Raw genomic sequence first — 26,896 nt, forward strand, 5'->3', positions numbered from 1 at the left:
TACTATTAGTAAAAGTGACGTAGCTATAGGTGCGCTACAGGTGTCAGAAACTTTGATCGTGTTAGACGTGTATGATTCCTATGTAATCGCATGGACTATCTGCAATGGGTAATTCCATCGAATTATCTTGTCGTAGATTATCGAGCCGATTCGCGAGATACATCGCCACGATAAGGGCGCATTTCTTCGATTGCAGCGATACGACTTTTGCTCTTTGTATACTTCCATACGCTTCGCATTCACTCGAAGTTAAATTAACAACATATTCTCGTGTTGGTATGTGATCCACATTTATTTTCCTTATCAAAAATAAATAATCGCGTTCAAGCACAACGAACGCGTTAAGTGTAGTCTCCTCCAGTCTCTCGATTTCCCCCGTTCGCCTTCGACGATCTCTTCTCCTTCTACGCTCAGTCGTTCCGCTCGGTGGATTTTAGCATATTCGCGAAAAATCCAGCTTGCCGATGTATCAGATCCTGCGGCGCGCCGTCCTCGACGATCGCGCCCTCGTGGAAGACGATTATTCGGTCGCAGTCCAATAACGCTGCCGCGCGATGCTGGAAATTCCATCCAGGGTAAACTTAATTATTTCAACGGCTTTCTTCGAATCGGCTATTGTATTAAAAGAAAAGCTATCGCTGCGAATGGCGCAAAATCTGGGAAAATAGGTTGGCTTACGGCGATAGCAATCACAGTTTTGTTCTCGAAAACAGTCGCGACCGCTTTCAAGAGGGATTTCTCGGTGGTTGCGTCGAGCGCGCTGGTTGCTTCGTCGAGGACCACGATGGAGGACTTCCGGAGTATCGCTCGCGCCATGCAGAGGAGCTGAAGTTGCCCGGATGAGAAATTTTCACCTCCCTCGCGCACCTCGACGTCTGTTCCCCAAAAAAGTGATTTTTATTCCGTCGCTAGACATTTATCGATGGATTCTCAACGTTAAGAATCCACTCACCGAGTCCTTCGGGATGCGAGGCAACGACGTCCTTGATTTGCGCCACTTCCAGCGCCTCCCACAGCTCTCGGTCTTCGTGATCCGCGAGAGGATCCAAATTTTCTCTGAAAACGTTCGCGATAGGCTCTATATTTATTAGTTAACCAGAGTAATTATAACTGTATTAACTATGGTAGTTACCTAATCGTGCCACTGAACATGATCACATCCTGAGGAATGACGGATAGCCGCGAGCGTAGCATAGTCAAGGGAATCCGACGAACGTCGACACCGTCGATCATGATACGGCCCTGAGTGATCTCCAACAGTCTAAAAAGCGCCATCACCGTGGAGGACTTTCCGCTTCCGGTCCTCCCGCAAATACCAATCTGTGGAGAACGTGGTATAGACACGATTCTTTCAGAAGAAGCAATTTTCGACGTTAATTCGGCATATTAACACGTCGATCGCGCTGAGTCATCCGTACACGCGTGACAGCGATTTTCACTGAAAAACTAACGCTTTTGCTGCGGACGAAAATAAGTAGCCGTTCGCTGGGAGCTGCAATTATGATATTTCTTTTAATGAAAAATTCTTACAAATGTTCCGATATGATTGTTTTGAAAAACATATACTTGTGGTAACTTATTTTGTATATAATATGATTGCCGAACAGAAAATAATAAATACAACGATATATTTTCAGTTGGACGGACATGTGCGTCGTCCGCAGCGAAAGTGTCAAAGAAACTCGTTTTGAAAGTGAAGCATCGGAGAAAATGAATTTGAATGAAATCGATAAATTTTGACGAACTTACAAAAATTTAATCCTACCAGTGGTTTTCAAGAAATTTTGTCCGGCATTCGTGTTAATAAAAATAGAAGGAAGATCGAGAAGCTGTCTTCTTATCATTCTTTTTTATTCCTAGTTACCTTTTGACCCGCAGGGATATACAGACACAGATTCGAGATGACTGGCTCCCTCTGCGAGTCGTGTCTCAGAGTAACGTTCTCGAAGGTGACTTCGCCTCTGTTAGGCCAGTCCTTGGATATCCGAAGGCCTGGAAAAATTAGGCGAAATTAAAGATGTCAAGATAAATCTGAAAGAAACTACAAGTAACGAAGAGTTAATTTTCGACCGGAATAATAATAATCGAATAATATACCCTCTTGCTGATAGTTCTCGACAGGGGCGTAACGATAGGCAGAGATTCGCGCGACGCTGCCCATGTACATCTCGATCTCCGCTGTGAATTTCACCACCCAGTTTAGGTATATCGGTACCAGGAGGGTGTAATTAATCGCTAGTCCAACCAGTGCAGGCGTCACGCGACTAGGGTACAGCTGGGCCGAGATTATCGCGGCGAACGTTGCCGTGACCACTATCACGGCACCTAGGTAGTCCTGAAAGGTGTCCACTCTAAACATTAGTCGTGATATCGGCGCGTAACGCTCGAGTCGCGACAAGATAAATCGGCTGTCTCCCCGATAGCCATTAGCTAGGCAATGGAAACAAACGCTTTTACGTTTCGAGGGGTGGTCTTGGACAGCAAATTAATTTTGTTTCGACCCCAGTTACTTTGAAAGTGTATCTTTTACCAGGGCGATGCCTAGCCATCGACTGCTCGCGTTCAGAAGCAGAAACGCGTTCGTGTTGGCATCCAGGCACACCATCGCTTGGTCCATGAAGCGATTCTCTTGCTTCGAAGCTCTCAACGTCGCCAGGCCGCTGAGGGTCTCGGAGAAGTGCGTAGCGATCGGCCATCGAGTACTGGAAATGGTACAGACGATTAGGTTCCTCTTTAACAACGTTAATCGCCGTGTCATCCATATATGGGCGACAGTGCCTTTCGCTCAAGAACTAAAAAGATTAATCCCGAATGTTAGACATCAAAGGAGATGAACATAATCGAAATTCATGTATTTTGACGTAGTTAGAAAAATAAATAATATTTAATGTTAGCAGAAAATTTTCAAGAATACTCGTTTCACAGTTAACGCGTGAACCTTCCCAGGAACCCTCGATATACCAAGAAAATATGTTTTTGTTCGAGCTTGTAGCTCGCGCAAGTGTGTAGATTAAATAACCTGGTTCAGGATTTGATTACGGTACGAAGATGAAATAATGGCGCGCACCTGCCGTCCAATCTCTGCAGATGCCTCGCGCTGCGTCTGTAATACCTCTGGACGAGATAATAGGCTCCGCAAGTGGGCAGAGCAGCGACGAGGAACCACGGCGAGATGATGACGTTCACCATTATCGCGGAGCTGCACAGCAGGACGAAGAACGTCAGTCTTTGGATCGACGTGGATATTTTCTTTGGAAAATAAGGACAGAATGTTATTCCTCTACAGAGAACGCTGGATAGTTGGTTGTTTATGCGGCACTGACTTTGTCGATGACGCCCGTGTCGGCGCTGAATCTGTTTAAAATTTTGCCGACAGGGTTGCGTTCGAAGAACGACATGGGCACCCTCAGCAGCCTGGAAATCGCTTCCTCGTGTAATTTTCTCCTCGCTCTGGCCCCTGTCCACTGGCCCACGACGTTGCATACGAAGGATAGGAGTATGGAGCTCATTGAAAGGGCTATGTAGACCTTGAAGTAGAACAGGGTCTGAAACGAAGCGGAGCAACGTGTTCTAGGGCTTAGTTGATGGTTAGCTAGGAATAGAATTTCATCTACTCCCAGAGGAAGCGTCCTGTCACTGCGCCATTCGATTAACTCCACCGGTTACAGAAAAATTCCAACCTTACTGACGATTATTATTTTGGCTATTCTTTCTTATTCGTTCTATACACCGTTAGAAGAAAGCTAAGACAACCTAATTTCTTAGATGTTAATGTTGTAACGGTAATGGAGCAAAATGAATCGTACGAAATTCAATAATGTAACATTAGACATCAAATATCGCGTATGTATTACTTATTAATGAAACGGAAGAAACTTTTGGAACAATGCATCTGTATTTATGCATTCTACAATACTAATTTGAGTTTATATCATAAAGGTAATTTTAAAAATATTGTATGTAAACATCGTTATTTCATCGCGTTTCTCTAATCTTTCTTTCATGGAGTTAATCGATTTGTGCAACGAACGGCTTAATCGTTAATCGATTCGTGAATACGAAAATAATATATTTTGTAATAGAATCGAGGGACGATTTAACGTAATTTTAGATTACATCCTGGTCTTCCTGGTCGAAGCTCTCCTTGTCCTGGTCCGTCCATCGACTCAGCCAAAGATCCGTGTAGACTCGAAGGATCTGGCAGAAAATTGCCACGCCTATGTAAATCAAGCCTGGTATCCAACCAGCCGCTTTCGAGTAATCGATGCACGTAGTCCTGGTGACCACTCCGCCCCTGTCTTGGTACTCTTCGCGTTCCTCCGCATTGTGGCTTTCTGTAAACGAGAATCTTTCAGCATTTTTGGTCTACTTCTCGAGCAAGTTCGTTCAGATCTTGTACCAACTTTCTTCCCTTTCGTCGGGTTCGTTGGTTTCCGTGGAGTTCTGCGACAGCAGTCGCCTGTCCGGGGGTTGCTCGCTCTCCTGATGTTGATTGGCTCTGAGGTAATTTAATTTTTAGTATGGAGAAAATGAAAAAAAAAAAGAAAAAATCCTAACGGTGTACTTTTCGAGTAAAACTAGTCTTTCTTCGCGTGGACAAATAAGGACATTCTCCCTAAACGACATTGTCGGTGGTTTTTAAATTTTGTGTCGTGAATTGTGAACGCCAAGGTTAAATCGAATATCTATCATACTTTTTAACACTGTAGTGAACTTGTCTGTTGGAACTGCTCGGTATCAACCTACGCAGGACGCTCTTCTCCTTGTTCGACGAGGATTCGTCAGGATGTACGCTGACAATTCTGCGACGATAAGTAAAAATTAATTACGGATGAAATAATTCGTAGGTCGGATAGGAAGAACCAACAACCTGCCAGAAAATATTTGCCTGAAAACGCCGCTGGATTGCCCATTATCGAAAGTATTGTTCCGCTTCCTGAAACGAGCAACGCGTTTAAAATCGATACGATAGAAGTGACTCGCAAATCTAGATTCAAAATTCTATACCTTGGAACGAAGTGTTGACTCTCGAGTATCGTCGGAGTGCTGTTCTGTCTGAGAACAGGCGGCGGTCGTCTTCTTGGCTGAAGGCTGGACGACCTGACAGCGTTCCCATGCGACTTGCACGGTTTCTTAGCGATGTTCCACTCTTCTTTGGGCACCGGCAGGTCCGTGAGATCGGGGGCCAGGTACCTCGACCCGGAAAGAATAGTTCGTCGCATTCTCAGTGGCACGAACACTGGTGGATTCTAAAGAAGAAGAATTCAGCCTTTCGCTGTACTTTTTAGAAAAATCTCTACCCTTTAATGCGCGATATGTTTTATATTAACAAAACAAATACGGGGCATGATACTCCATTCTTAAATAATTTTGCGTTGTCTAGACTTGGCCATTTTGTATTTTGAAAATGTTAATAAGAAATAATACTAATAAGGAAAGCCTTTTAATGAATGAACGGCTCAATTATAGCTTGAACTAATCGGAGCAATGAATTGGACGGAAGAAAATTCAACGAACCACGTGAGCGTCCTGATCGGTGATCCACGATCCATCGCTGGCCTGCTTGTTCCTCACGTTGATACCGATTCTGGACACCAGCCTGACCAGAGACCACCTGTCCTTGGCAGTCTTGCAAGCGCGACGTCCATCCGTTTGCCTCGTCGCCGCCTTTTTCCATTCGCTCGCCAATTCTGGATCCGAATCCTCGATCGCTGATTTCGTACCCACGGCTCGAACACGACAACCGTCCATGACGATGACCTAAACGTACGCGACGGTCTACTGTGTATCCTCGTTACGCACGCACGTTGCTTTAAATCGATCTGCGTACCTGATGAGCGGTGGACAACAATTCCAATCGATGGGTGACCATGATCACCGTGCGCCCGTTTCTGAGGAGGAGCTTTCTGACGCCTTGATCGAAGATCTGTCGACCTACCTGGTGATCCAACGCTGACAGCGGATCGTCCTGAAAACATCACAGAATCATAGAAGGATGGTGGTTGGCCGAATTATTGCGATAATTATTGCGAATCCGACGCAATTGAAATGCGATAATACTGTCTACGATGTTTTTGCCAACCAACCATGACGACGACGTCCGCGTCGCTGTAAAGAGCCCTCGCTATGGTCACTCTCTGCTTCTGCCCTCCGCTCAAGTTAATCCCCTTTTCGCCAATTCGAGTCAAATCGTGGCCTGGAAGAATGTCGACGTCGGGTTGCAAGGCGCAGGCCTTCAACACGTTTCTGTATCTCCTGGATCTGTAGGGTGATCCGAAGAGAATGTTGTCTCTCAAGGTTGCGTTCAACAGCCAGGGCTTCTGGGCCACGTACGCGATCTTCGAGTCTCTGTGTCCAAGAATTTCGTTTATAAACATTGGAATAACTGGAGTCAGTCCTATAAATATTCGTACCATCTAGGTCTATCAACGAAATTTGCCTAAATTAAACGATGGGTTCAATGTTTCCGAGGAATGTTTTGTTTGTGAGTGTATTTCATTTATTAAAAAATATTAAATCTATCATTTAATTTAGAGTTCTTGAACAAACGTAGAGGGTACAAATGTTTATTCAAGCGACTCTATGTGTATAAATATAACAGTTAAACATTTTGAATGGAAGTGGTGGCTATGAAACCTTTCGGGGAGCATTGAATTCAGGATCGACTCACTTGGCCCACTCGATGGTCCCAGTCGTGCTCTGGATCTCTCCCAACATCCCCAACAGCAGGGATGTCTTACCACTGCCTGTCTTACCTACGATCAAAGTCAGCTGGCCTGAAAAAACAAATTGAGATTCGTTTCTTTAGTTCGGAAAAATCAGTTTTTCTTCCAAGTCGAGTCTCGTTTCTTCTAAAATCAAGATCCTTCTAGAATCGAGATTTCGTTCGAATTACTTAAACGACGAAGCGTGATACTCACTGCGCGGAAAGCTGAGCCCAGAGATGGACAGTTGGCATTCGTCCGTGCCCCAAGAGAACGTGCAAGATCTAATTTGGAGCACAGGGATCTCTGGGTCCTTTTCGAACACCGTGTCCGCGGAGGAGCCCATATCGAGCTTCAACTCCGTCAGGCAACATGGCTGCCCATCCTCTTCGTCCTCCTCGATATTGTCCAGCGATCCGAAAGTCGTGGTGCTGGGCACCTTCGTGGCTTCTACCTTGAATCACATACGAAATGACGACGATTCGAACGACTCCTGAACTGCCTCGACATCGAGACTCTCTATCCTGGTGTCTTCAGAGAAAGTCGACATACTCACAGGACCCTCGTCGGCGGAGTTCGTATGGGAGGATCCATTTTCGACTGTATCCACCTTTTTGTCGCCAGGATCCGGGAGAACGTTCACGATCTCCGGTAGCTGAAGAAACTCTTCCATCCTGACCGTGGAAATCTGAGGAAAACAGTGTGAAACGAAAAGAAATCGTGTTTGAATAACAGCGTTCGACGGAATTGCTCACCATGGCGTTGATGATTATGGGGATCATCACGGGGAAGATCAGGAGAGGCACGGTGAGCTGGGAGAACAGAGCTAAGCTGGCGAAAACGTTTCCAGCGTCCAGGCTTCGTTCTTCCAGCCAGAAGTAGGCGGCAAAGGTGAAGAGGGTCATGAGCACCGACGATGCGTGGGTAAGGAAATCTGATCACAAAAAGTCAGGATTACCATTGGCTCCGACGTTTTCAATCAATCAAAATATCGAGCTTACTGATAAGGGTCCAATACAAGGAATCTCTGTCCAGCGTCGTCAACTCGACGTTCCTCGTTTTCCTTATCTTCCTCTCGAAGATGTCCTCCCAGGCTCTGAGCTTCACCAGTCTCATCCCTTGAAGAACCTCGTTCACCAGCCGCAATCTGGCGTCGCTTCCTTTCTGAAGAACATCCACTCGATTACGTAAACCTTCGTTGCTAGGTAGAAACAGGAAATGAAACTAGGTGGACGTACAGCGACGAACTTGAAGTTCTCCGACATCTTTTTCCCGAGCACCAGCTGCACGGGTGTAACCATCACTATGCAACAGAGGGCACCGATGATCGCGCTGACGCCCAGTTTCCCGTAGAGAAGGAAGATTATGGCCGTGATCTGAAAGCAGCGACCTTGTATTTCTTTCGAGAAGAATTCTCCGGAACATCAAATAGAAGCCAAGAAGTTCTCGACGTGCCGATCGTTCGTGCTTTGCGTAGAAACTACCTGAATCTCAAGTCTGAAGAGGCTCCTAAAAATACGATTACTGTCTGCAGGTTCGTCCCTGATCTACCAAGAAGATGGTCTCAAGACGTAAACAGACCTCTCGGATGTTTCAACGCGATCTAAAGACGTAACGAAGTCCACCGAGTCGTTCATTTACCTTCAACGGAATGGCCCAGGTGTAGTGTCCTATCCAGAAGAAGCTCATCACGTTGTAGGCATCCTCCGATATGAGGTTCGTCAGGGTACCGATATCGCCAGCTCGATAGGACTTGTGCTGCTCTTTGTCCTTCTCTGCACGTGGATTCTCCTCCTCGTCGATGCTCCACGAGCACAGACGCAGGGCTTTATCGTACAGCAACGCCTGCGAGCGCAAAATTGAAGTCAAAATGCTAGTTAAAATTCGTCCGCGAGTCGGTCTGACGTTCTGCTTCTATCTTAACCAAAATGATTTGGTTCGGACGAAATGGGATCCACGAAATATCGTCCCGGATGTTACACAAATGCTACTATGAGTTGGGTATTCGTGAATCCGTCCACAATCCTTATTTTCGTCGTCATTTCGTGACTTCCTAAACGAACGAATCTCGTGACTCAAATCACTCGTTTCGTCGACCATTTCGTTCGACCTGAACGAAATGTTCCGTGGCGATCGCATTCAGACAAACCAGGGCTTTACCTGAAGAGCAGTCTTCAATCGGACTCCCTCGACGCAGAGGATGTGAGTGGAGGCCTGGCTCAGAGTGCTCTGCAGAAGGGCGAAGACGAACACGAGCAGACTGAGGAAGTAGCCATTTTGTAGTATCTCGGAGAACGTCATAACGCTCTGAAAGATGATCAAGGATTCTGGCTATTAGAATTTCACGGTAGTCGACCAAGAGAATGTAGATCGTAGACTCGATACCCGAAAGGTTCTGTGATTCGTGGTTCCATTTTGAGAGGCAGAGACGTAGTCCAAGATCCTGGAAATCGTCAAAGGACCAACTAAGGTGGTGGCGTCGCCTAACAGCTTCAAAAGACCTCCTATGACGAAGGGCCTCCATATTTGCTTCCAGAAACATCGCCAAAGGGACAGTCTCGCATTTTCTTTCTATTAAAGAAAATCGTTTCATCAATTCTTTCAAAGATTATTGAATTAGTCTGCTTGAAAACGCTTTAGTCTTCCAGTACACGAGTCTCCATATCGTCTCGCTATCATTTATTTATTCTCCTCTCTCTTTGCTTCAAAGTCGCCTACAAATTCTATAATAAGAGAATAACGTTTCCATTTCCGACAAATTGACGTCTCCGTCGAGTTACCTTGTGTTTCTGGTAAATTCTCCGAAATTTCTCAAATTGCGTCCCGGTGGTCTCCTCTTCGGGAAGTTCCCCGAGGTCGTGCGCTTCCAAAGGTGAGCTGTACCCCTTGGACAGAAGGTTGGTCACCCAATGGAAGGTGATCCGGTCGAGGAAAGTAGAATCGGAGTGTCTGTAAACGATCGACGCTTCCTCCGTTCGTCTGATGAGGTACCGCCGTCTTCGTCTGGTCTGGACAGAGAGTATCGTAGACTGATTAACGGCGTCGCGTTAATGCTATCTATTTGCATGCTTCGTCGAACGACACGTACGCGCGTTGTTACTGGGTCAAGGAGCCGGGTGTGCACGTGAAATATATTTGGAGCAAACGCAGGCCTGGAATCTCGCGTTTACCAGCCATCGAAGACGGCTGGGCGCTCGAAGGAGCGGGTACTTAACGTGATTATAATTAGACGTGAGATATGCTGTCTGGTTCGCGGCCAATTCGAGTGCCCCGAGTAGGAAATGTCGCCCGTTGAGAATTTCCTGATAGAGTCGATGGGCTCGAAAGAAACAGAAGCCTTGATGAATTTTTAATAATAAACGTGACATTATTCAGAGTACTAGACTGCACGATTATTGCATAGGAATAGATTAAGGAAACTAATAATTCGTCAGCTGAATGGCAAAGCCTCGCAACCTAAATTCCAATGAAAGAATCGAAGAACGCTTATCTAAATTGCAAGCACAAGGAATCGTTGTTTTTTCGTCCGATGCTTTCACGAAACTAAAACGAGTCCGAAGTCCGCGATCTATTTTCGCGATCTGGTTTAGATCGTCGCGAAAGAAAAGTAGCGTAACCACTCGATAAGCGCGACTCTATGACCGGGTCGCGATAATAAACATTATTATTCAAACAAACCGAGCAAATGTAAAACAAATGTTTGCGCTAGGTTACTGGGAATACCTGGCTCTCCTCGATAAGGTCGTAACGTCTTCTCGTTAATTTCTTTTTCCTGATACTTTTCGCGGGAACAGCTTGGAACCGTGTTTCCAAGAACGACTCACGCGGCTCGAGATTAGAACGCCGTGATTTTCTGTGGAACGCTCGAGTGATACGCGAAGCGGTATCTTTATTTTCACGGGGTTACCGAGCGCGCGTTAAGAATTTCATATTCACTCGATGAAAATGAGATTTTATTATATATAATTTAATATTTAATAATTCCGTTCGTGGAATGCGGGGTGGTTTTATTTGTATTTATTTAATTTAGGCGCCACTGTGGATCGTTTCGCCGTCGTAATTATAGTAATTATTGATATGGCTCACCGTGAAATAAAGCGTGTAAGAATCCAAGATGGCGAAGGAGCCGCATAAAACGGCGGTGATGGCCGTCGTCGCGAATCGAACGTGTTGGATCGACAAATCGTACCTAAATGGAGCAACGAAAGATTGATCGTAATTAAGTGGAAAAAAAAAAATAGCAAACGAAGAATTCTCAACGAGCCTCTTATCTGAAATTAAAAGGAATGGTTTACAGAGAGCATTCTTTGCCGGTGACACAACTACGCCGCCAGAATTTTAATTCGGTGATCATAATTGTGGCCCCGATAAATAGCTTACTCGATTCGTTCCTGTCGTGGAATTTCAATGTAAAAAGAGTTCGAAAAGTGATTCCTTTGTTTCGAGCAGGAAGAATAGCTCGCCTCGTGCAAACAGTCACTTTTAAAAAATAATTATCGAGAGTATAAAATATATATTTCGGTTTGCCAATTCTCTGTAATCGGTTCGTTTGAATAGCAAATCGTTAGCTCGTAACGTCCACGTAATTGTTTTCCGTTATCTCCATTTTTCGCTCTGTAGAAACTAACCCAGACAAAGCGATGAACTTCCACGCCCGCGACAAGCTGATCGCAGCTAAAATTCCAGCCGTGAAGGCAGTTCCTAAGCCACCGTTGATCTCGGTCCTCCGATGCAGGATCCAGCAGGAGACGACCGCCAGGATCGTAAAGATCGACGAAAACGAAATGGTCGTCAGAAAGGACTCGCAAGCCTCCAGGGAAAGCACCAGCAGGACCGACATGCACAGCAATGTCCTGGTTGTGTGAAACGGAACAAGTCCGTTGGAGGCTCTGAACAATCAAAAAATTATTTTCGTTTCGTTCCGCTTACCAGACACCCTATTCTTTGAGAAATTGCACTCGAACAGTTTCAAATTTATATTACAAAAAAAAAAAAAAGAGAACGTAGTTCTTCTGAGGGAAGTTTGGTAGGAAGTAGAGATTGAGAAACACTGATCCAATCAAACCAGGCTCGAGTCTCGTCCTTTGGTGTTCGGTTCGTGATCGATCGATGCGTCGAGGAAACACGAGATCCAGAAAATCCAGAAGTTCTCAATGGTATCTCGTTAAAAATCGCGAAATTAATGTCCGAGTAATTGCAAACGCCACATGTTTATGAAACGGGAACTCGATTTTTCGCAGGACGCGCGAATACGGTCATCCCGTGTTCAAAGAAATTAATTAGCCGTACGTGTAATAATTTATCGTCGCGAACTTGTCGCGCGACAACTTCCACTCGTTCGATCCGCAGGCGTTCCTTGATCCCTAGGAATTACTCGTGGATCAAGGGTGTGTTACTCGATTTTGCGTCTCTCGTAGTTTCTTTGTGACGAATTTCTTTAACACCTTTTCTCGTTTGCAAATTTGAAAAAAAAAAAAAAAAGAAATTCAAGTTGCCGATCGAGTGAGCTACGTTACCTACGGCGGCGAACAGGAAACTACGACTATCGATTTTTTAGCGAGCTCGCTCAGGGGATAAACCGGGTGTTCACCTTGTTCTGTTCGATTACGATTCCTCGAACGACGCGGCGTGACGCAAACAAGTAAACGTGCGCGAACACATGTTGTAAGTTATGCTGTTAATTAATTCGAGCCTCCTGCAACGCCGTGGTATTTATGCTTATCGAGATCCATGATGTTTTCATTTAAGCCTGCTTCTACAACCCCTTCTGTTTACCCTATCGCTTCTAATTTTTCACTATTCATAGTTGTTGCGAGTATTCATAGTCGCATTTACATAAAATTTACTGTTCAGTTACGAATCTAGTTCCACGGTTAGATTGAAGCTAAGAATACACAGTTCTTTATATAGTTAACATTCGTTTCGTTATAGAGACGACGTCAGGTGTCTAAAATTAAGACTTATCGAGTGATTTTTCACCTTTTTTGTTCCAAGCCTCTGCGAGCAATTCTTCTTCGCAATGACACTTAAGAAAATAGTAATGTTTGCTTGGTCTGTTTCCGGTGTTGAACAATTTTTAGTGGCGGGTGTGGATGTTTTTAGATCGACAAAGGTGCGGAGAATTGAAATAACGTAAACCGAAATGCTACTTAAAGAGCCGTGTGAAGCTGGCCCTCAAATAATAAAAAATTCAAAATTTTAGCAAACGGTTGCCCGTCAATGCTCCGTTGGAATTTTCGTTTGGCCCGTTTTAGTTTAAAAATTATAAGCGATACAATTTTGAGGGAGCCGACTTGACACGTTGGCAAAATTGTATCGCTTATCATTTTTAAACTAAAAACGGGCAAACGAAAATTCCAACGGAGCATTGCTAGGCAAACGTTTGCAAAAAGAAAATTTCGATCTTTTAATATTGGGGAACTTCACACGACATACTTAAAGTCTTAAAGTCGGTTTAAAAATGATGAGCAATACAATTTTGCCAACGTGAAGTTGGGTCCCTGAAAATTGTATCGCTTATAATTTTTAAACTAAAAAGGGGAAAACGAAAATTTCAACGGAGCATTGATGGACGAACGTTTGAACGTAAAGAAAATTTCGAATCTTTTAATATTGGGGAACTTTACACGACTTACTTAAAGTCTTTAGGAATTCCCGAAGTTTTAATTGGGATTACGGTCGATTAAACGAAACGCTTCGCGTTCGTTTTGGGATGCCCCATGATTCACATTAGGGTTAACGTTCTATTTTGAACAATTTGCTCCAATTAACAGGGTTGGGCGTTTCTTCTGACGAACCTTCGTCGAGACTGGCTCGATAATCTCGAAAATTCAACGCACGAGATATTCTTAAAGCAAGCATCCAAATTCTATGATTTATACATTTATTCAACTATTTACAGAAGAATTCATTCGAACTACTTTCACTTTCTAACGATAAAACACATCTTTCCTGTAAAGTACCACCGCAGACTCTACCCAGTTCCCATTCACGATTGTTACCGTCTTCTACCGGTCTCGACCAAAGTCTAATTTCAGTAAAGGAATAAGTAAAGTATCTCTCTGCCCTCGAGTACCATCATCGACGGTGCGCAGTTTACAGGAAAGTTCCTCGATAAGCTGGAGCTATTACCGTCCTATCGCGAAATTGAAACACGCTTTGTCGTTTCTCGTGGGAACTTACTTGCGTCGTTTGGCGCACTTGCGGCAAAGACAGGCGATCAGAGCGACGAGGATGGCGATCGCCGGTACGCAGAGGTTGACAATCTCGATCAGACAATCGTCGTTGGAGTCGTTTTCAGCGACTCGCACGATCGTCCCGTTCTCCATTCGCCATGTCCACACGATCCGCCTGGTGGCCCTCGGCAACACGCGCAGATATTTGCTGCCTTTGCAGTACTCCATTTTAACCGGGCACTTACTCTCGTCTAAGCCCTCGGACACGACTCGCGCGCATTTTTCTGCCGATCACCTGAAAATATTGCCCTCGTGTTCCTTTCCAGACACCGGTCACCTCGCCATACCGAAACCTACGCGTGTCTTTAATATTCGTGTACCTTGTTACACGGACAAAGCTTGGAACACCCTCTGATCTGCATAGAAATCGAGCTTCCTTATACGTATATACGCCTCGTTCAGTGGAAGTTACGCAATTTCGAGGACATTGATTCGATGCAATTTTTCGTTTCTATCGTGTATTGATAAATTCTCGCTTCAAGGGAGTCGGTAACAATTTACTTATTTCAACGATCGGCGGTTGCTCCAAACTTACGTCTTCTTATTCAACTTTTCTATTTCTATGTCTCGCTTGTTATTTTTAAAAGAGATCCGTTCGCGCGTTCATTTAACCAGATTCAGATTTCTCTTGGAACGTTTTTCCCTCGCACCGTCTCAATTTATTTTACTTTCGGAATTAGAATTTCCAGAATTCCGCTAACCAGCAACAACTTAATTTAACACCGTGGTGTGTTTACAGTAGCTTCCGCGAAGTACATTTTTCGCGAACGCCAGGATTTGTTTTTATCGTCGCTCGAATCGTGACGTAACGACTGGCTCTCGGAAGATCACCTCTAGCCAGGCGTAGACTTCTCAAACTTTTGTTCGAACGATGAACAACGATCCATAGAATGTAATTATAGAAATCGATACAGCTCGATGAGTTAAATACACCGTGGCTCGTTCGATCAAGCATCGAGCTAATTTTTCATCGAACACGAGCGTAAGAACGAGGCGCTGAATCTCCCGAAGTTGGAGTATTAAAACTAGACTTACGTACGTGTCGCTGGTCGGAATTCCTCGACGCGTCTCATTACCATAATTTATGCGACGAGTTGCTTCGTTTTTCTGTTATGTCACAGTCCCGTCGCGATTTACGTTCCGTTTCCTCGTGGAACGGATCACTTCCGAGGCGCGCGTCGCCCTGGCGTCTCGACGGTTCGATTTCACGTTGCTCGCACCTGGTCTGGATCAAACGCGGTCCCCATCGATCATTCGTCGAGGACGACGATCGAGAAGATTATCCGTCGCGGTCTCGTTCGCCATGGGTACAGGCCCAATTAGTATTCCGATGGGCGAACCGTTACGTCTGCGCCGCGAACGAAATCAGAAATAACACCTGTTCCACGGAAGAGTTCGCCCGATAGACGATATTAACATATTTCCACGATTGCGTGTTCGGGGGACTCGTCGACCTGTCTCTCGAGTTCCCCCTTCCGAAAACGCGGCTCTTGCTTCATGAATCGACGACGTTAGCGTTTCCTATTCATTCAGCAGTCACGTTTCTTTCTACTTTTCTGCGTTTAGAAGACAAACAAGATAGCACGACGCTATTACGTCGCAATAACGTTGATATCGTTCAGAGATTGTTCTTACAGAGTAACTTGCATCGCAGAGTACTCGATGAAAACCTCTTTATTCCAAAATTATTAAATTCAAGTTCGAAAGTATCTTTACTTTATTTTTAAAAATTGTTTTCAGAAACCTTTAACGAGTGGGAATGGAGGTCTTCTTGGTTCTCTTTGTAACAGTCAAATCGAACGAAGAATGCAAATTTCCAGGGTTATTGTTAATAATAGAAACGAAGGAATCCCTCGACTTCTTTCCCGAGAACAAATCCGATGCACTCGTTCTTAATTCAGAATAGAATCCAGATCTGGCAGATGTGCGTCGATAGGAGATTCTAGGGTGCTCGCGTTCCGAGAGGGCGGGAACCACTTGTTCGGTTTTTCGAATCAGTATTCCTTGTCACGCACGTGCGCGCCGATCGAACGGAGAGTCGAGTACGCGTCCTTTCCGGTTGACGGCCCGCGGACTACTGACAGATCAGAGCCGAATGCTCAACAGTCGAATGGTAATCCCATGTGCGCGATGACTCACTGCTGAGAAAAAAGATCACGGCTGGCAGCAGACTCTTCTTTCACCGGAAACGTAAGCCCCGTCCTAGAAAAGCGGATTCCTTCGAGCAGTCTTGGCTCGAACTCTTTTCTTGTCTCGTGACACGTGAGCTTGAGGGATTCGTAGGCAAACGTTGACAGGAATTAGATCAACCGTGGATATTTTAGTTACAAGAGCTATACCATAAACATTTTACAATTGAAATCAATGCTTGGTCTAAGGGTGACTTTTGTCATCGAAGAGGATGGGTCACTTTAGACAGTCTTAGCTTCGAGTCACATCTTGTCTCGCGACAGATCACGAGCCTGAAGAATCAGACTAGGTGGATATCTTAGTTGCAAGAGTGATACAAAAATTATTTTAGAGTTTTCTTCGTTCTTCAAATAACAATAAACGCTCGGGAGGACCATGATTGACTTTGAACGAGCAATTAAATAAATTAAAAACAATACAAATACTATCTCTGATATCGATATAACCACTCCGATAACGTAGATATCAAATACGAATTTCCTTCCCGAAAAGTAGAATAAAATTCAAGGCAAAAAGCGTTAATCTAGAGAGGAACCGCTTCTCTGCGATCACATCTTCACAGTCTCGAACATCTTCACTTACGAACGGAGTACGGTTACTCTCGAGCAACATCTGGACGAAATGTTTATGATATCTAATCGCCTGGCTAAGCAATCTGCCAGAATCTTAAAACTTGCTGTCACAGAACCGTCCGTTTTTGTTAATCGCACGCGTGCATCCAGCGTCTGACTTCTTCGTCCTCTATACTGGTTCACGTGTTACGAACCAACGACGCTGTTAGCGGCTTCAACAGCTGCGCTAGCGAAAGATATTCGTGGCTTTCGTGGCCCTGATTTCTACGGTTCGCGGCGCTCGTGGCTTTTGGATGGTCTCTAATCCTCGGATGACGGTCTGGATCGCTCCTGATCCTTTCTAAGCCCTCGACCTTTGAATCGAATTATATTCGACAGTGAAAGATCGTGGAATGAGATTTTCACGTCTTAATCTTGAGAGGAGAAATAAAACGTGCACGTGTGATGTATTGCCCCGTGATCGAAATTGATTATTCTTTATAGCGAAGTTTTTCTTTTTAATCGAAGCATACAAAGAGCATGTTATAAATTATTTCGTACCTGTTTCACGCGGTTTACCTGTCGGGCAGACGATAATCTCGAGAGGGACAATTATCCTGAGGATGTTGGATGGACGATGGGCACAGGTGACGGTGTAAATAATCAATCGAACGGCTGTAGTTTATTTGAAAAATATTTAATAATAAACATTGACAATATACAGAGAAAATACGCCATAAGAAGTCGCTATGGGAGTAATAAGAACCTAACAACTGGTCCAGACTTATAAAATATCATCAAATCAGACAATGATAAAGGTGTTCCTGAACGACACCTCGTGTGTACTCCTATCAGTATTTTGCAACTAAAGTTCGAGTTGATCGTATCCTTTTTGTTCTCTCGTATGTACCTGTCGTTTCGTCTCTCCCTGTTTAATGCAATTTGCAATTTTTATCCCGGTCGCATGTGTGTGTGAGTGTGTACGTGTACGTGTAGTGTGTACGTGTACGTGTACGTGTGTACGTGCATGACGTCCTCAGCATTCTCGTGACGTGACCAGTCACTGCGCTTTGCTTCGACTTCGAGGAGGATTCGCGACCAGAAACCACGAAGCGACTGTGGCGCTTGTCTCTCGTCGCGAATCCGTTTTTACACAGCGATAGAAGCGAAAAACAGGTGGCATTTTTAGCTTTCGTTTACGACGTTCTATGATTTATCGTGTTTACTTCATGTATCTTTAGTCTGAATGTGTGTGTGTGTGTGTGTGTGTGTGTGTATTTTTTTTCATTTTTCCTGGTAGAATACCCCATTTTTGTATTTGAATCGTTACTACTACATCTCGTCCACGTTTTCTTCATCCCTCGCGATTCGACACCGTCTCTCAGCGAATCCCCACCCTCCCATCCCACCCACCCCTTGTCGATTGGCCACACGTGTACGTATAAACATCGAGATCGCGCTCGTCTCGTCGATACTTAATTTATTCATCGTGTAACGTCCTAATGTCATGGAACATCCCTTATGTCACTCGCATCCCGATCTCATTCTCTCCGTTCTTTTGCGATAATTCGAATAAAGGGGGTTCGGAGGAGGGGGAGGCGACGATTGACGTCCTCGAGATCCTTCCAGCCTCGATCTCGATCAGAGATGGGGGCGCAACCTTACGTTTTTCTATCAAAAGAAGCTCGATGACCGCGATCGCGAGTTCGCATCTGCGCGATCTAGACTCCGTCGAATATTAATTTTTTATCTAACAAATAATAGATACAAAGTTGTCCATCCTTCGTTCGTCAGGTGAATTCCCGTTGGACGAGAATTTCGCTCCATCTCTGACCTTCGTATACCTCTCGGCGACGAAGGCGTTAAGTGTGCGTGGGCCGCGCGAGAGAAACGATCATTTCGTGGCACCAGAAAAGCGACCATCGCGAGAATCTCGAGCCCTTCGAGCTCCCTCGTCGTCGTTGACCCCCCCTCCCGCGACTCCCCGCCTAGTACGCTAGGATATGTTGCTCGTAAAGATGTGTCGTTACGTTTAGTCAATGTAGTCGTCTAAATCCACTGTATTTTTTTTTTTTTTTGTTTCATTATTATTATTTATTTAAAAATCCCTTTTTACGGTACTGCTTTATAATAATTAATTATATCATTATATCAATAATATTTATATATGTATAACGTTACGGTGCGTATCATCGTACTTTAATTTTTTTTTCTTTTCGATTATTTTACACTGCGAATAGTCCCGCGCTAGAGCTGCTTGGAGTCGAGCCGTTTACGGTTTTGGAAACCGAAAGGCTGCTTTCGAGGAAATGCCTCGGGGGATTAGGTTTCGCCTTCTCGTTTCCTCGCGTCGAGGAGCCTCGCGGCAGAGATGGGGGAGGAGATGTTTTTCTTTTCTTTTCTTTTTTTTTTTTTTATTCGAACGATAGACGACGAATAAACCTTTTATTCATTCTCGAAAAATAATTTCGTGCTACAGGCCCGATTCCAATGTTTATCGAACGAGCAACGAATACAATTTCTTCTGTTTCTTTTTTCCATTTTTAGTTATTCATCTTTTATTTGTTATTCGAATTTCTGTTCGCTTGGACAAGAATTTTACCCATCTCTGTCTCGCAGACGCGTCGAGGCGACCGACGAGCCGATTCTACAATTCTCGCAATTGTTTTTGTACAATTCTACCATCGATTAGGCGTCCCACGGAACGCCATAGGAATTACATACGTGAAATTTCATTTATTCGAGCGCGAATAAATTGTCTAAGCGTACGGAGAGGACTATCGTCGACGCTTCTATCCTCTACGCGGTCGCAGAAATGCTACGCTAGCCTGACCGTTCGTGGCTACCTCTAACTTCGCGAGGCTTTCCTATGTACAGCGATTCATCGGTTAGGGACTCTAATCCTCTGTTTTTTTTTAGTAAATATACAGGGTGTAGGGAGCGAATCCAGCGTATAGAAATAACGAAGTGCTCGCGGGAATATTTCCCGTGTTTGCGGCACGTAGCTCTGGTCTTTTTCAAGCGCAATGAACGAAACTGGAATTGTAGAAGGATGTTAGAGTCGAGGGGGACGAGGTACAATTTTTGATCATTTTTCTGCGCTGAATTCACTTCACGAGAACTCTGTAGAGCAGCGCTCCTTAAACCCCGCGTCGCTCGGCGACGGATCCGATGGACTTTTATTCGTTATCGTTTTTAAAACGATTACAATTCACCGAAGATAGAAATTCAACATGATCACGGAACACGTTTAATCTTTTATCATTGAAAAGAGAAATTATATTCGTGAATTGATCAACAGATGAAGTAGAAAACATTTATATTGATTTCTGTGGCTCTCCTTCAGCCATTTCTATAAACTAATTACTAGTATGTGATTATCTATCATTACTCGGAGCAAACAGAACATGATCAACGCTCCTATAACTCAGCCGTATTTACATGTAAACAGATCCTGGTATCCGTTCGTCGCTGAAAGGTTAAGAACCACCGCCGTATAGACTCCTGCGCCCCTGCAGTCTTAGGCGAATAAACTATCGTTAAATACAATTCGTACGAGCAATTTATACAATTCGAGAATCGGTGTCGTCGGTTGCTTCGACGTCTACCAGTCCCGCGAGCCTCTGGAGGCGTTTCTCCCCGTTTGTAAAAACGAAGTGTCAAGCGAAAAAGAACGATAAAAGGAAATGGGGAGGGGAGGAAGGGTGTGTCGCAGGGGAACAAGAAATTAGTCGGTCGGGCCGGTTCGTCGGTCGTGAATTCGTCGATCGTCCATCGATAGGCCAGTGTACGCAATTTTTGGGAACGAATAAGGGCGCAAAGAACAACGATATAGTCGGTACGAGAAGAGGAGTCCTGGTTTCGAGGGATATTACGGGTTTCTCAGGGGGAGTTGTGCACTCGTGACGAAGAATAAAGACGCGAAGACGACGGGTCTCGCCTAGAATTTGAGCTTGACCTTACGCTAGCCGCTAGTAGTAATAGCCTACCGATAAAGGTATCGATTACGAGTAAGTATAAATTGTAATTACAGTGTACAATATACAGGGATAGATGCATCGCCTGGTACCCCATCGAGCCACGATCGCGTCGTTCCTCTGTAACGGACGATTCTAATATCAGTGTCCCCCTAACGTTTTAATATCAATCGTCGCTCGAGCATGCGGGCTCCTCGCGGGCCCTTTACCTATAAGTAAAAACCGTCCCGTTCGTCGAGGAACGATCGCGTCCTGGCTCTGGCTTCTTCGTTCGCGAACGAACGCCCCTCTTTGAGAGCGCGCGCGGTGGCCTGGATCGCTCGGACGACCACCAGGCGAAACACAGTTCTCGTTATCGTATCACTAGCTGTTCGCCAACTGTTCGTGGCTCACCTTTAAAATCTACGCTCGTTAATTTAAACGTTTACCAGAATCATGAGTATGTTCTGTGTGTAACTTTTTTTTTTTTTTTCTTTTCTCGCTTCAGCGATCCTAAACAGCCGCCCCCCTAACCGGGGAAGCGCAGCGCGCGCCGGCTTCCCCTCGCGATTACTTCTTTTTTTCTTTTCTTTTCTTTTGTGCTCCGACGATGCGACTCGTATCGTCGTTTACGATCTCCCTAATTTTTATTTACATGTACTTGGCGCTCGCACACGCAAAACGAACAAAAAAAAAAAAAAAAAAAAAAAAAAAAAGCCGAGAATAATGCTTCTCACCTTGCTCGAAGGGGGCTCGGGGCCCGTGTCGCCGTCGCGGGCTCTCGTATAACTAGCCTAGTAATCTATCCTAGCGACAGATTTAGAATAAAAACGTAACCGTCGACAGAGCTACCTGTCGTGCTTACTATATATATATATATAAAAAAAGAAAAACAAGAGAAAAAGAAACAGAAAAGAAATCGTAGAGAGAGGAAGTAAATAAACAAAACAGAAAAGAACATCTTTGTCATATTTGGCTATTTCACACGACTCTTTGTGTATTGTATATCCCTTTATCCGTTGCGTTTTATATTTCGCGCGTCTTGTCGGTTCCGTTTCTTGCTCTCTCTCTCTCTTTCTCTCTCTTAGGTTCATTCACTCGTTCCACTAACACTCCCCACTTACCCTTTCACGTCGAGTCACGCAACGCGGCTTACCTATACATATATGTATTCATATATATATATATATATATATGTATATATTCATTACGATAAATCTTCACTTAACTAGAATTTAACAGGGATTATCACTCACTCGGCTCAATGTGCGTTCCATTTCCCTTTCGCGTATCCCCCTGCATGGAGCACTCTGTGTGTGCGTGTGTTTTGTTTGCATGTGTTTTTGTTTTTCGTTTTCGAGGCGTACAGAATCAAAAGATATATACCTAGATTCTCGAAAAAGGTACATTCTATTTTTCCTTTCGAAGAAGAAGTCAATTCTTGGTCGCATTTGGTTACGAACCAACGGCGAATAGTAATATTAGACTGTTGGCGAATATACAGAGTAAAACGGTATAGAAGCTGCTACCGGTAATTCAGCTGCTACAGCGGTATTTATGTATTTTATAAAAATTCTACGTCGACCAAGTACTTGTACAGAGATTCTCTGTCGGAGTTAGAGAAAATGAACGTATCAGCTTGCAAGACCCGACGTAGTTTCTTCTATCAAGATTTTATGTCAACGGCGGAATTGTACAGATACTCTTCCTTGGTACCCGAGTAAGGGAACAAAGAATCTTTCAAGACCTAAGCGACGTTGACAGGATGTCTTCCCTTTTATCAAGATTCTATATCATTGAAAGAATTGTACAGTTCTTTTTTACTGTCCGAGGAGACGAATAAAGCATCTTTCAAGATTCGTATACCGTTGAAATGAAATTGCTCCTATTATCAGGACTCCACGTCGAAATAGGTCGCGTGCAGAGGACTGGTTCGTTTAACGAACAAATAATGCATCGAGATCCGGTGTAAAGTGGTTCCTCAATCCGAAGAAAACAGAAAACAAGAGAGCAAAAAATATCTATCGACAGTCTTCGATGTATCTTACATCCGTCTACTCGCGTCTACGCTAACGGAGGTTCTTCGAGATCTCCATGGATCCCTAAGTTCCCGAACGATCGATCTTTCGTTGAAGAATCGTGGAAATGACGAGTATTAAAGGAAGCTGCGTCGGTTGCGTAGTCTCATTTTGGTATTGTTTGTTTAAATTTGTGTTGCAACGGATTTGATTGACGAATCTACGCACACACACGGCGATGCAACCAAACACACACACACACACACACTCACTCACTCACACATATTTGGCATAGAAACCCTACCGGTCACGCGTAACTGCCTCGTCGCTTTGCTTCTTAGATTTAGCTCTACCGAAGGGTCTCGCGATTTAATTAATATCTCCTTCCATGTTTTTATTTAACGCCACGTCGAGAACGAAGGAGGAGTTCTTTTCCGGCAGCCATTAACGAGACCACTGATCGAAAGTGACGATTGCCAAAGAACGTGTCGACAATGGGGACAGCAGGTGGTTCAGGCAAAAGACTCGCGAAAGGAAGATACACGAAGAATGAAAACGAAGTGTTACTCGAGAAATGCAATGATTACAGCGAAAGAAAAATAGCCATTAAAGCTGATTTCACGAACTAGCTGGACATCCCACCCCCCTGGCTTCGGCGCTCGCGACAGCAATTAATTATGTACAAAATTTCATGTCCCATTTTTTCCCCCCTCTCCAGCCACAACGTATGATACATTAACGCTGACGCAACAAAATATATACCGATACGCGATAAAAGTTGGCCGGGGCGTTTTTAAAAATTTCTCACAACTATCGGTAAACGTGCCCCAAGTGAAACGTATTGCGTAATTGCAATCGATTTCTAGAGAGATCAATCATGTATATCTATATTATAGATACCGTATATACTCGCGTGTAATATGCAAGTCCACCGTGTAGGATTAACAAGACTAATCGTTCGACGATTGGTAGAAAGGGGTGAAAGATCTGCAACTCCAACGCAAGCTCTGGAGATATAAAAAAAAGGAAACCGACTGTTCCAACCCTTTAATTCGTAAATTTGGCAATTTGATTTTCGTATAACACACGGATTACAGGATCTGTCTCTGATCGATTTTCCTGTAATTTCGAGGGCTTTCTACCAAACGTCGAAGCTCACCTCGTCGCTTCAGAAGAGAATGGCTGCCGGGTCCGAACTCGAGGGGGGACGAACGGACTGATCTGACGACGCGATGCCACGTACCCTAGGAATTTCGAGCGAAAACCTCGAACACGCTTCGAACGGACCAAACTCAACCTGCGATTCGTTCCAATTCGATCCTCGAGTTTACCTACCTCCGCACGTTCGTTTTTTCTGCTACTACCGAAGTGTACCGAAACTTCTAGCACGTTTAGCGAACCCGATTCGAGGGTGTCTCTTCTTTGTTCGCTAATTCGGTTTACCAATTTACCCCCGCGTCTCTGTCTCTCGCGATTATCGATTGGAGACCGTCGGAAAGTTCGACAACGCTTCGATGGACCTTCGTCGCCCTGTCGACCGTTTCCTATCTCTGATCCAGTGCTTCCCGACCCGTGGATCGCCACAGGGACGAGCAAAATTCTAACACGAGTTTGAATTTTTCTTCACATAGTAACGAACAACTTCGATCTTTCATTCGTTTGGTCGATGTTTTCAGTTTTAGGTTTCTTCGAAACGTAATTGTTCGCTGGCTCATATTTTTGCAACCTAAGGGGTCTTTGTGACGTTTCTTAGAGGAAGTCGTTGAAGGCAGTTTTAATTCAATATGACGTTCTCGTTCGAGCAACACGAGTGATATTATTCTTTTAATCTCTTTGGGTATGGATGCTAGCGGGGACAAGCGACGAATGGAACCAATCGAATGTTTCCATTCGTCCCCCGAGAAACAGTTTTTCTACGAATCGATACAATTTACAGAATGAAATACACCAAATTCAATTTCATTTCATAAATCGGTACGATATCTAGAACGCGATAATAAATATAATTTCCATTCGACCATCAACGAATAAGAAGTTGCTCGTCGCGTACAAAGTATTCGTTCAGAGAGGGATTCTGTTCATCCGGTTGAGAAGCACCGTTCTTAATCGGCTATGTCCGAAGCGCGTTTGGAACCTGATACGAATTCGAAGCGTCCTCCAGGTCCTCCATCCGGATCCATCGATCCCTGATTCTCCGAACGTCGTTGCGACCGCTCGTCCGACTCCCTCGTCTCGTTCTTTCTTCCTAGATCGTTGCGGTCGATCGGCCGTCCAATGGCGACGAGTTTCCGGTTCGTTTGCTGGAACCCGAGGCTTTCTTCGCCGTCGATCCGTTAGTCGGGATCTGGAACGACCGTTGCGCGTCGACGGGAGCTAAACTCGGTGCTAAGAGGCTGGACGTCAGCATGCGCGGAGGATCCAGGCATCGCTTCGTGGGGTGATCGTGATCGATGGCGGATGACGATGATGATTGTGTCGACTGCTGGTCATGTTCTGCTGAGTATAACGGTGTACTTGGAAGGCTCGCGCTTCTTCGGTGTCTTTCAACCCTTAGTACGGCGTGAACCTGTTGTAGCCGCCTCTGTACACTGTCGCCTGCGAACAGAATCATTTACAATTTAATTGAGTTATTTCTCTCGTTGGAACAAGACGGAGGCGACTCTGAACTGATAGGACACAGCTAATGGATACCGAATATTCGATGTAATCGCCTACGATATCTACAGACTAAAATTTCCAACCCTTAGGATATGTCTGACAGTATCTATTGAACATATCAGAAAATTTTCTATTTTTCTTGGTATTATAATTCTAAGCCAGGACGTGTACTTGTGGTACCAAAGTAAATGGTAGACTGAGGGGTTAACTCAGCTTTTAAGGAAGAACTACGAGTGTATAGTATACAGAGTGTCCCAAAAATATTGGGGGGTCCTTGAAAGGGGTGGTTCGAGGGATGATTTGAAACAACTTTTTCCTTGGCGAAAATGTTGTCCGAGGCTTCTAGGCGAGGCTTTCTGTTAATATCTCCTTAACGAAGTCTCGAATAACATTTTCGCCAAGGAAAAAGTTGTTTCAAATCACCCCTTGAAATACCCCTTTCAAGAACCTCCAACATTTTTGGGACACCGTGTATACACCCCTGCGAGCTTGCATCCTCTAATAAATTATTCCCACTTATAGAAATAAATAAATATATATATGTCAACGGTTCATTTAATTTTCCTTTAGTTGTATTATAAAAGCAGACTCCAAAGTTCTCCATTTAGATCAATTCGAGCCTGTCCTATCAGTCGGGAGCGTTTAATTTATCACAGAAACGTTCGCCAATTTCGACGCAGTCTGTGTCATCCGGACTAGGGCGACTGTCAACCCCTCCTAAGTTTAGATTCTGGACACCGAATACATGTGGCCGAAGCACACAGGCCTGTAGATGTTGGTCGTGTTTACCGTGCGCCTATAGGCATTCACTCCACGCGTCGACCAGGGTTCATCGAACCCACAAAGCTGTCCGAAATCCAATGGAAGGGTAGACAATCTATGTAATCGGTAGCGACCAACGCGTCGACTGCTCGAAGCATTCGTGTCGATAATCGACTGCCACCGATTGATTCGCGAGGCAACGATGTTAGAATTATAGGCAAAGGGTAACACGAAGTGACAAAGACCGCTTTTTAAAGCGATAGAAGGAACTTATTATCATCGAATAATAATTTCATTTACCCCATAGCCAGCTACTGGTCCAATGCCGTGTCCAATGTAGGGGTCGGCGTATTCACGTCCGTAACTGGAACAACAACGCAGTGAAATGTTAAACGAGCGGCAACATCTTTGATATCTTACCAAGATTTCTTTTACTCGGGAATAAAATGACGGATACGATAATACGAAGGATAAAGAGAGAACAAGATACAAGAAAAGGAGATACAAACGCAGGAGGTGTCTCTAAGGACTATCAACGGGACTATCAGGGTTTTCGACGGGACTGTCAGGTCGGGTCTGGCTCTCCACGTTTCTGCGACTTCTAAGAGCTCGACCGCGTCGGCACGTTCTTCTGCAAGGAATGCACTTCTTATGCAAATACGTTCTTCTCGCACTAACTGTGCTCGAACATCTAGTTGCTTATTAGACAGGTTTATTAAATTCGTTGCTCCACCCTTCACGACTTTCACCCTTCGACTGTGGTAGCTTTCTACTCATCTTCAGTATCTCTCCATTTAATTCTGATTTAAATTTGCATAGGCT

General features: G+C 44.5%; 2 protein-coding genes across 3 annotated transcripts in view; both read right to left on the reverse strand.

Annotated features, from left to right (window-relative positions):
- Window positions 1–265: 265 nt before the first annotated feature.
- On the reverse strand, window positions 266–15,998 carry LOC128892258 (ATP-binding cassette sub-family C member Sur). 2 transcript variants are annotated; one of them, XM_054152546.1, is made up of 31 exons: window positions 14,979–15,998; window positions 13,887–14,174; window positions 11,333–11,593; window positions 10,791–10,893; window positions 9,485–9,712; window positions 9,090–9,275; window positions 8,865–9,011; window positions 8,346–8,549; window positions 7,943–8,080; window positions 7,706–7,868; window positions 7,460–7,638; window positions 7,261–7,392; window positions 6,921–7,158; window positions 6,671–6,776; window positions 6,087–6,348; window positions 5,831–5,968; window positions 5,518–5,760; window positions 5,008–5,249; window positions 4,871–4,936; window positions 4,695–4,802; window positions 4,404–4,498; window positions 4,117–4,334; window positions 3,324–3,545; window positions 3,068–3,249; window positions 2,531–2,702; window positions 2,098–2,335; window positions 1,865–1,992; window positions 1,133–1,320; window positions 953–1,056; window positions 679–875; window positions 266–557 (listed from the first exon to the last, which is right to left on the reverse strand). In XM_054152546.1, exons 2-31 carry the CDS (start codon window positions 14,105–14,107, stop codon window positions 411–413), a joined length of 5,256 nt encoding a protein of 1,751 aa, XP_054008521.1. In that variant the 5' UTR covers window positions 14,108–14,174; window positions 14,979–15,998; the 3' UTR covers window positions 266–410. The 2 variants fall into 2 exon arrangements, with proteins under 2 accessions (XP_054008521.1, XP_054008522.1); XM_054152547.1 differs by having other exon boundaries at window positions 14,975–15,998.
- Window positions 15,999–17,356: 1,358 nt separating this feature from the next.
- LOC128892463 (RNA binding protein fox-1 homolog 2-like) overlaps window positions 17,357–26,896 on the reverse strand; it is a 78,188-nt gene continuing 68,648 nt past the window's right edge. The window contains exons 9-10 of the mRNA XM_054152904.1: window positions 26,375–26,438; window positions 17,357–25,249 (exon numbers count right to left, since the gene is read on the reverse strand). Coding sequence (XP_054008879.1) covers window positions 25,205–25,249; window positions 26,375–26,438 — 109 coding nt within the window. The 3' untranslated portion in view covers window positions 17,357–25,204. The remainder of the gene's footprint in view (window positions 25,250–26,374; window positions 26,439–26,896) is intronic.

This window comes from Hylaeus anthracinus, unplaced genomic scaffold, assembly GCF_026225885.1.
Source record: "Hylaeus anthracinus isolate JK02 unplaced genomic scaffold, UHH_iyHylAnth1.0_haploid 12002, whole genome shotgun sequence".
Taxonomy (NCBI): Eukaryota; Metazoa; Arthropoda; class Insecta; order Hymenoptera; family Colletidae; genus Hylaeus; species Hylaeus anthracinus.

What these genes read in the sequence shown, in the direction of transcription:
- LOC128892258 (XM_054152546.1), bottom strand. Translation starts at nt 14,107, where the DNA reads ATGGAGTACTGCAAAGGCAGCAAATATCTGCGCGTGTTGCCGAGGGCC. An exon ending in AGAACTTCAAGTTCGTCGCT is followed by an intron (nt 7,869 to 7,942) that starts GTACGTCCACCT and finishes GATGTTCTTCAG; the next exon opens with AAAGGAAGCGACGCCAGATT. An exon ending in CTTGTATTGGACCCTTATCA is followed by an intron (nt 7,639 to 7,705) that starts GTAAGCTCGATA and finishes TTTTGTGATCAG; the next exon opens with ATTTCCTTACCCACGCATCG.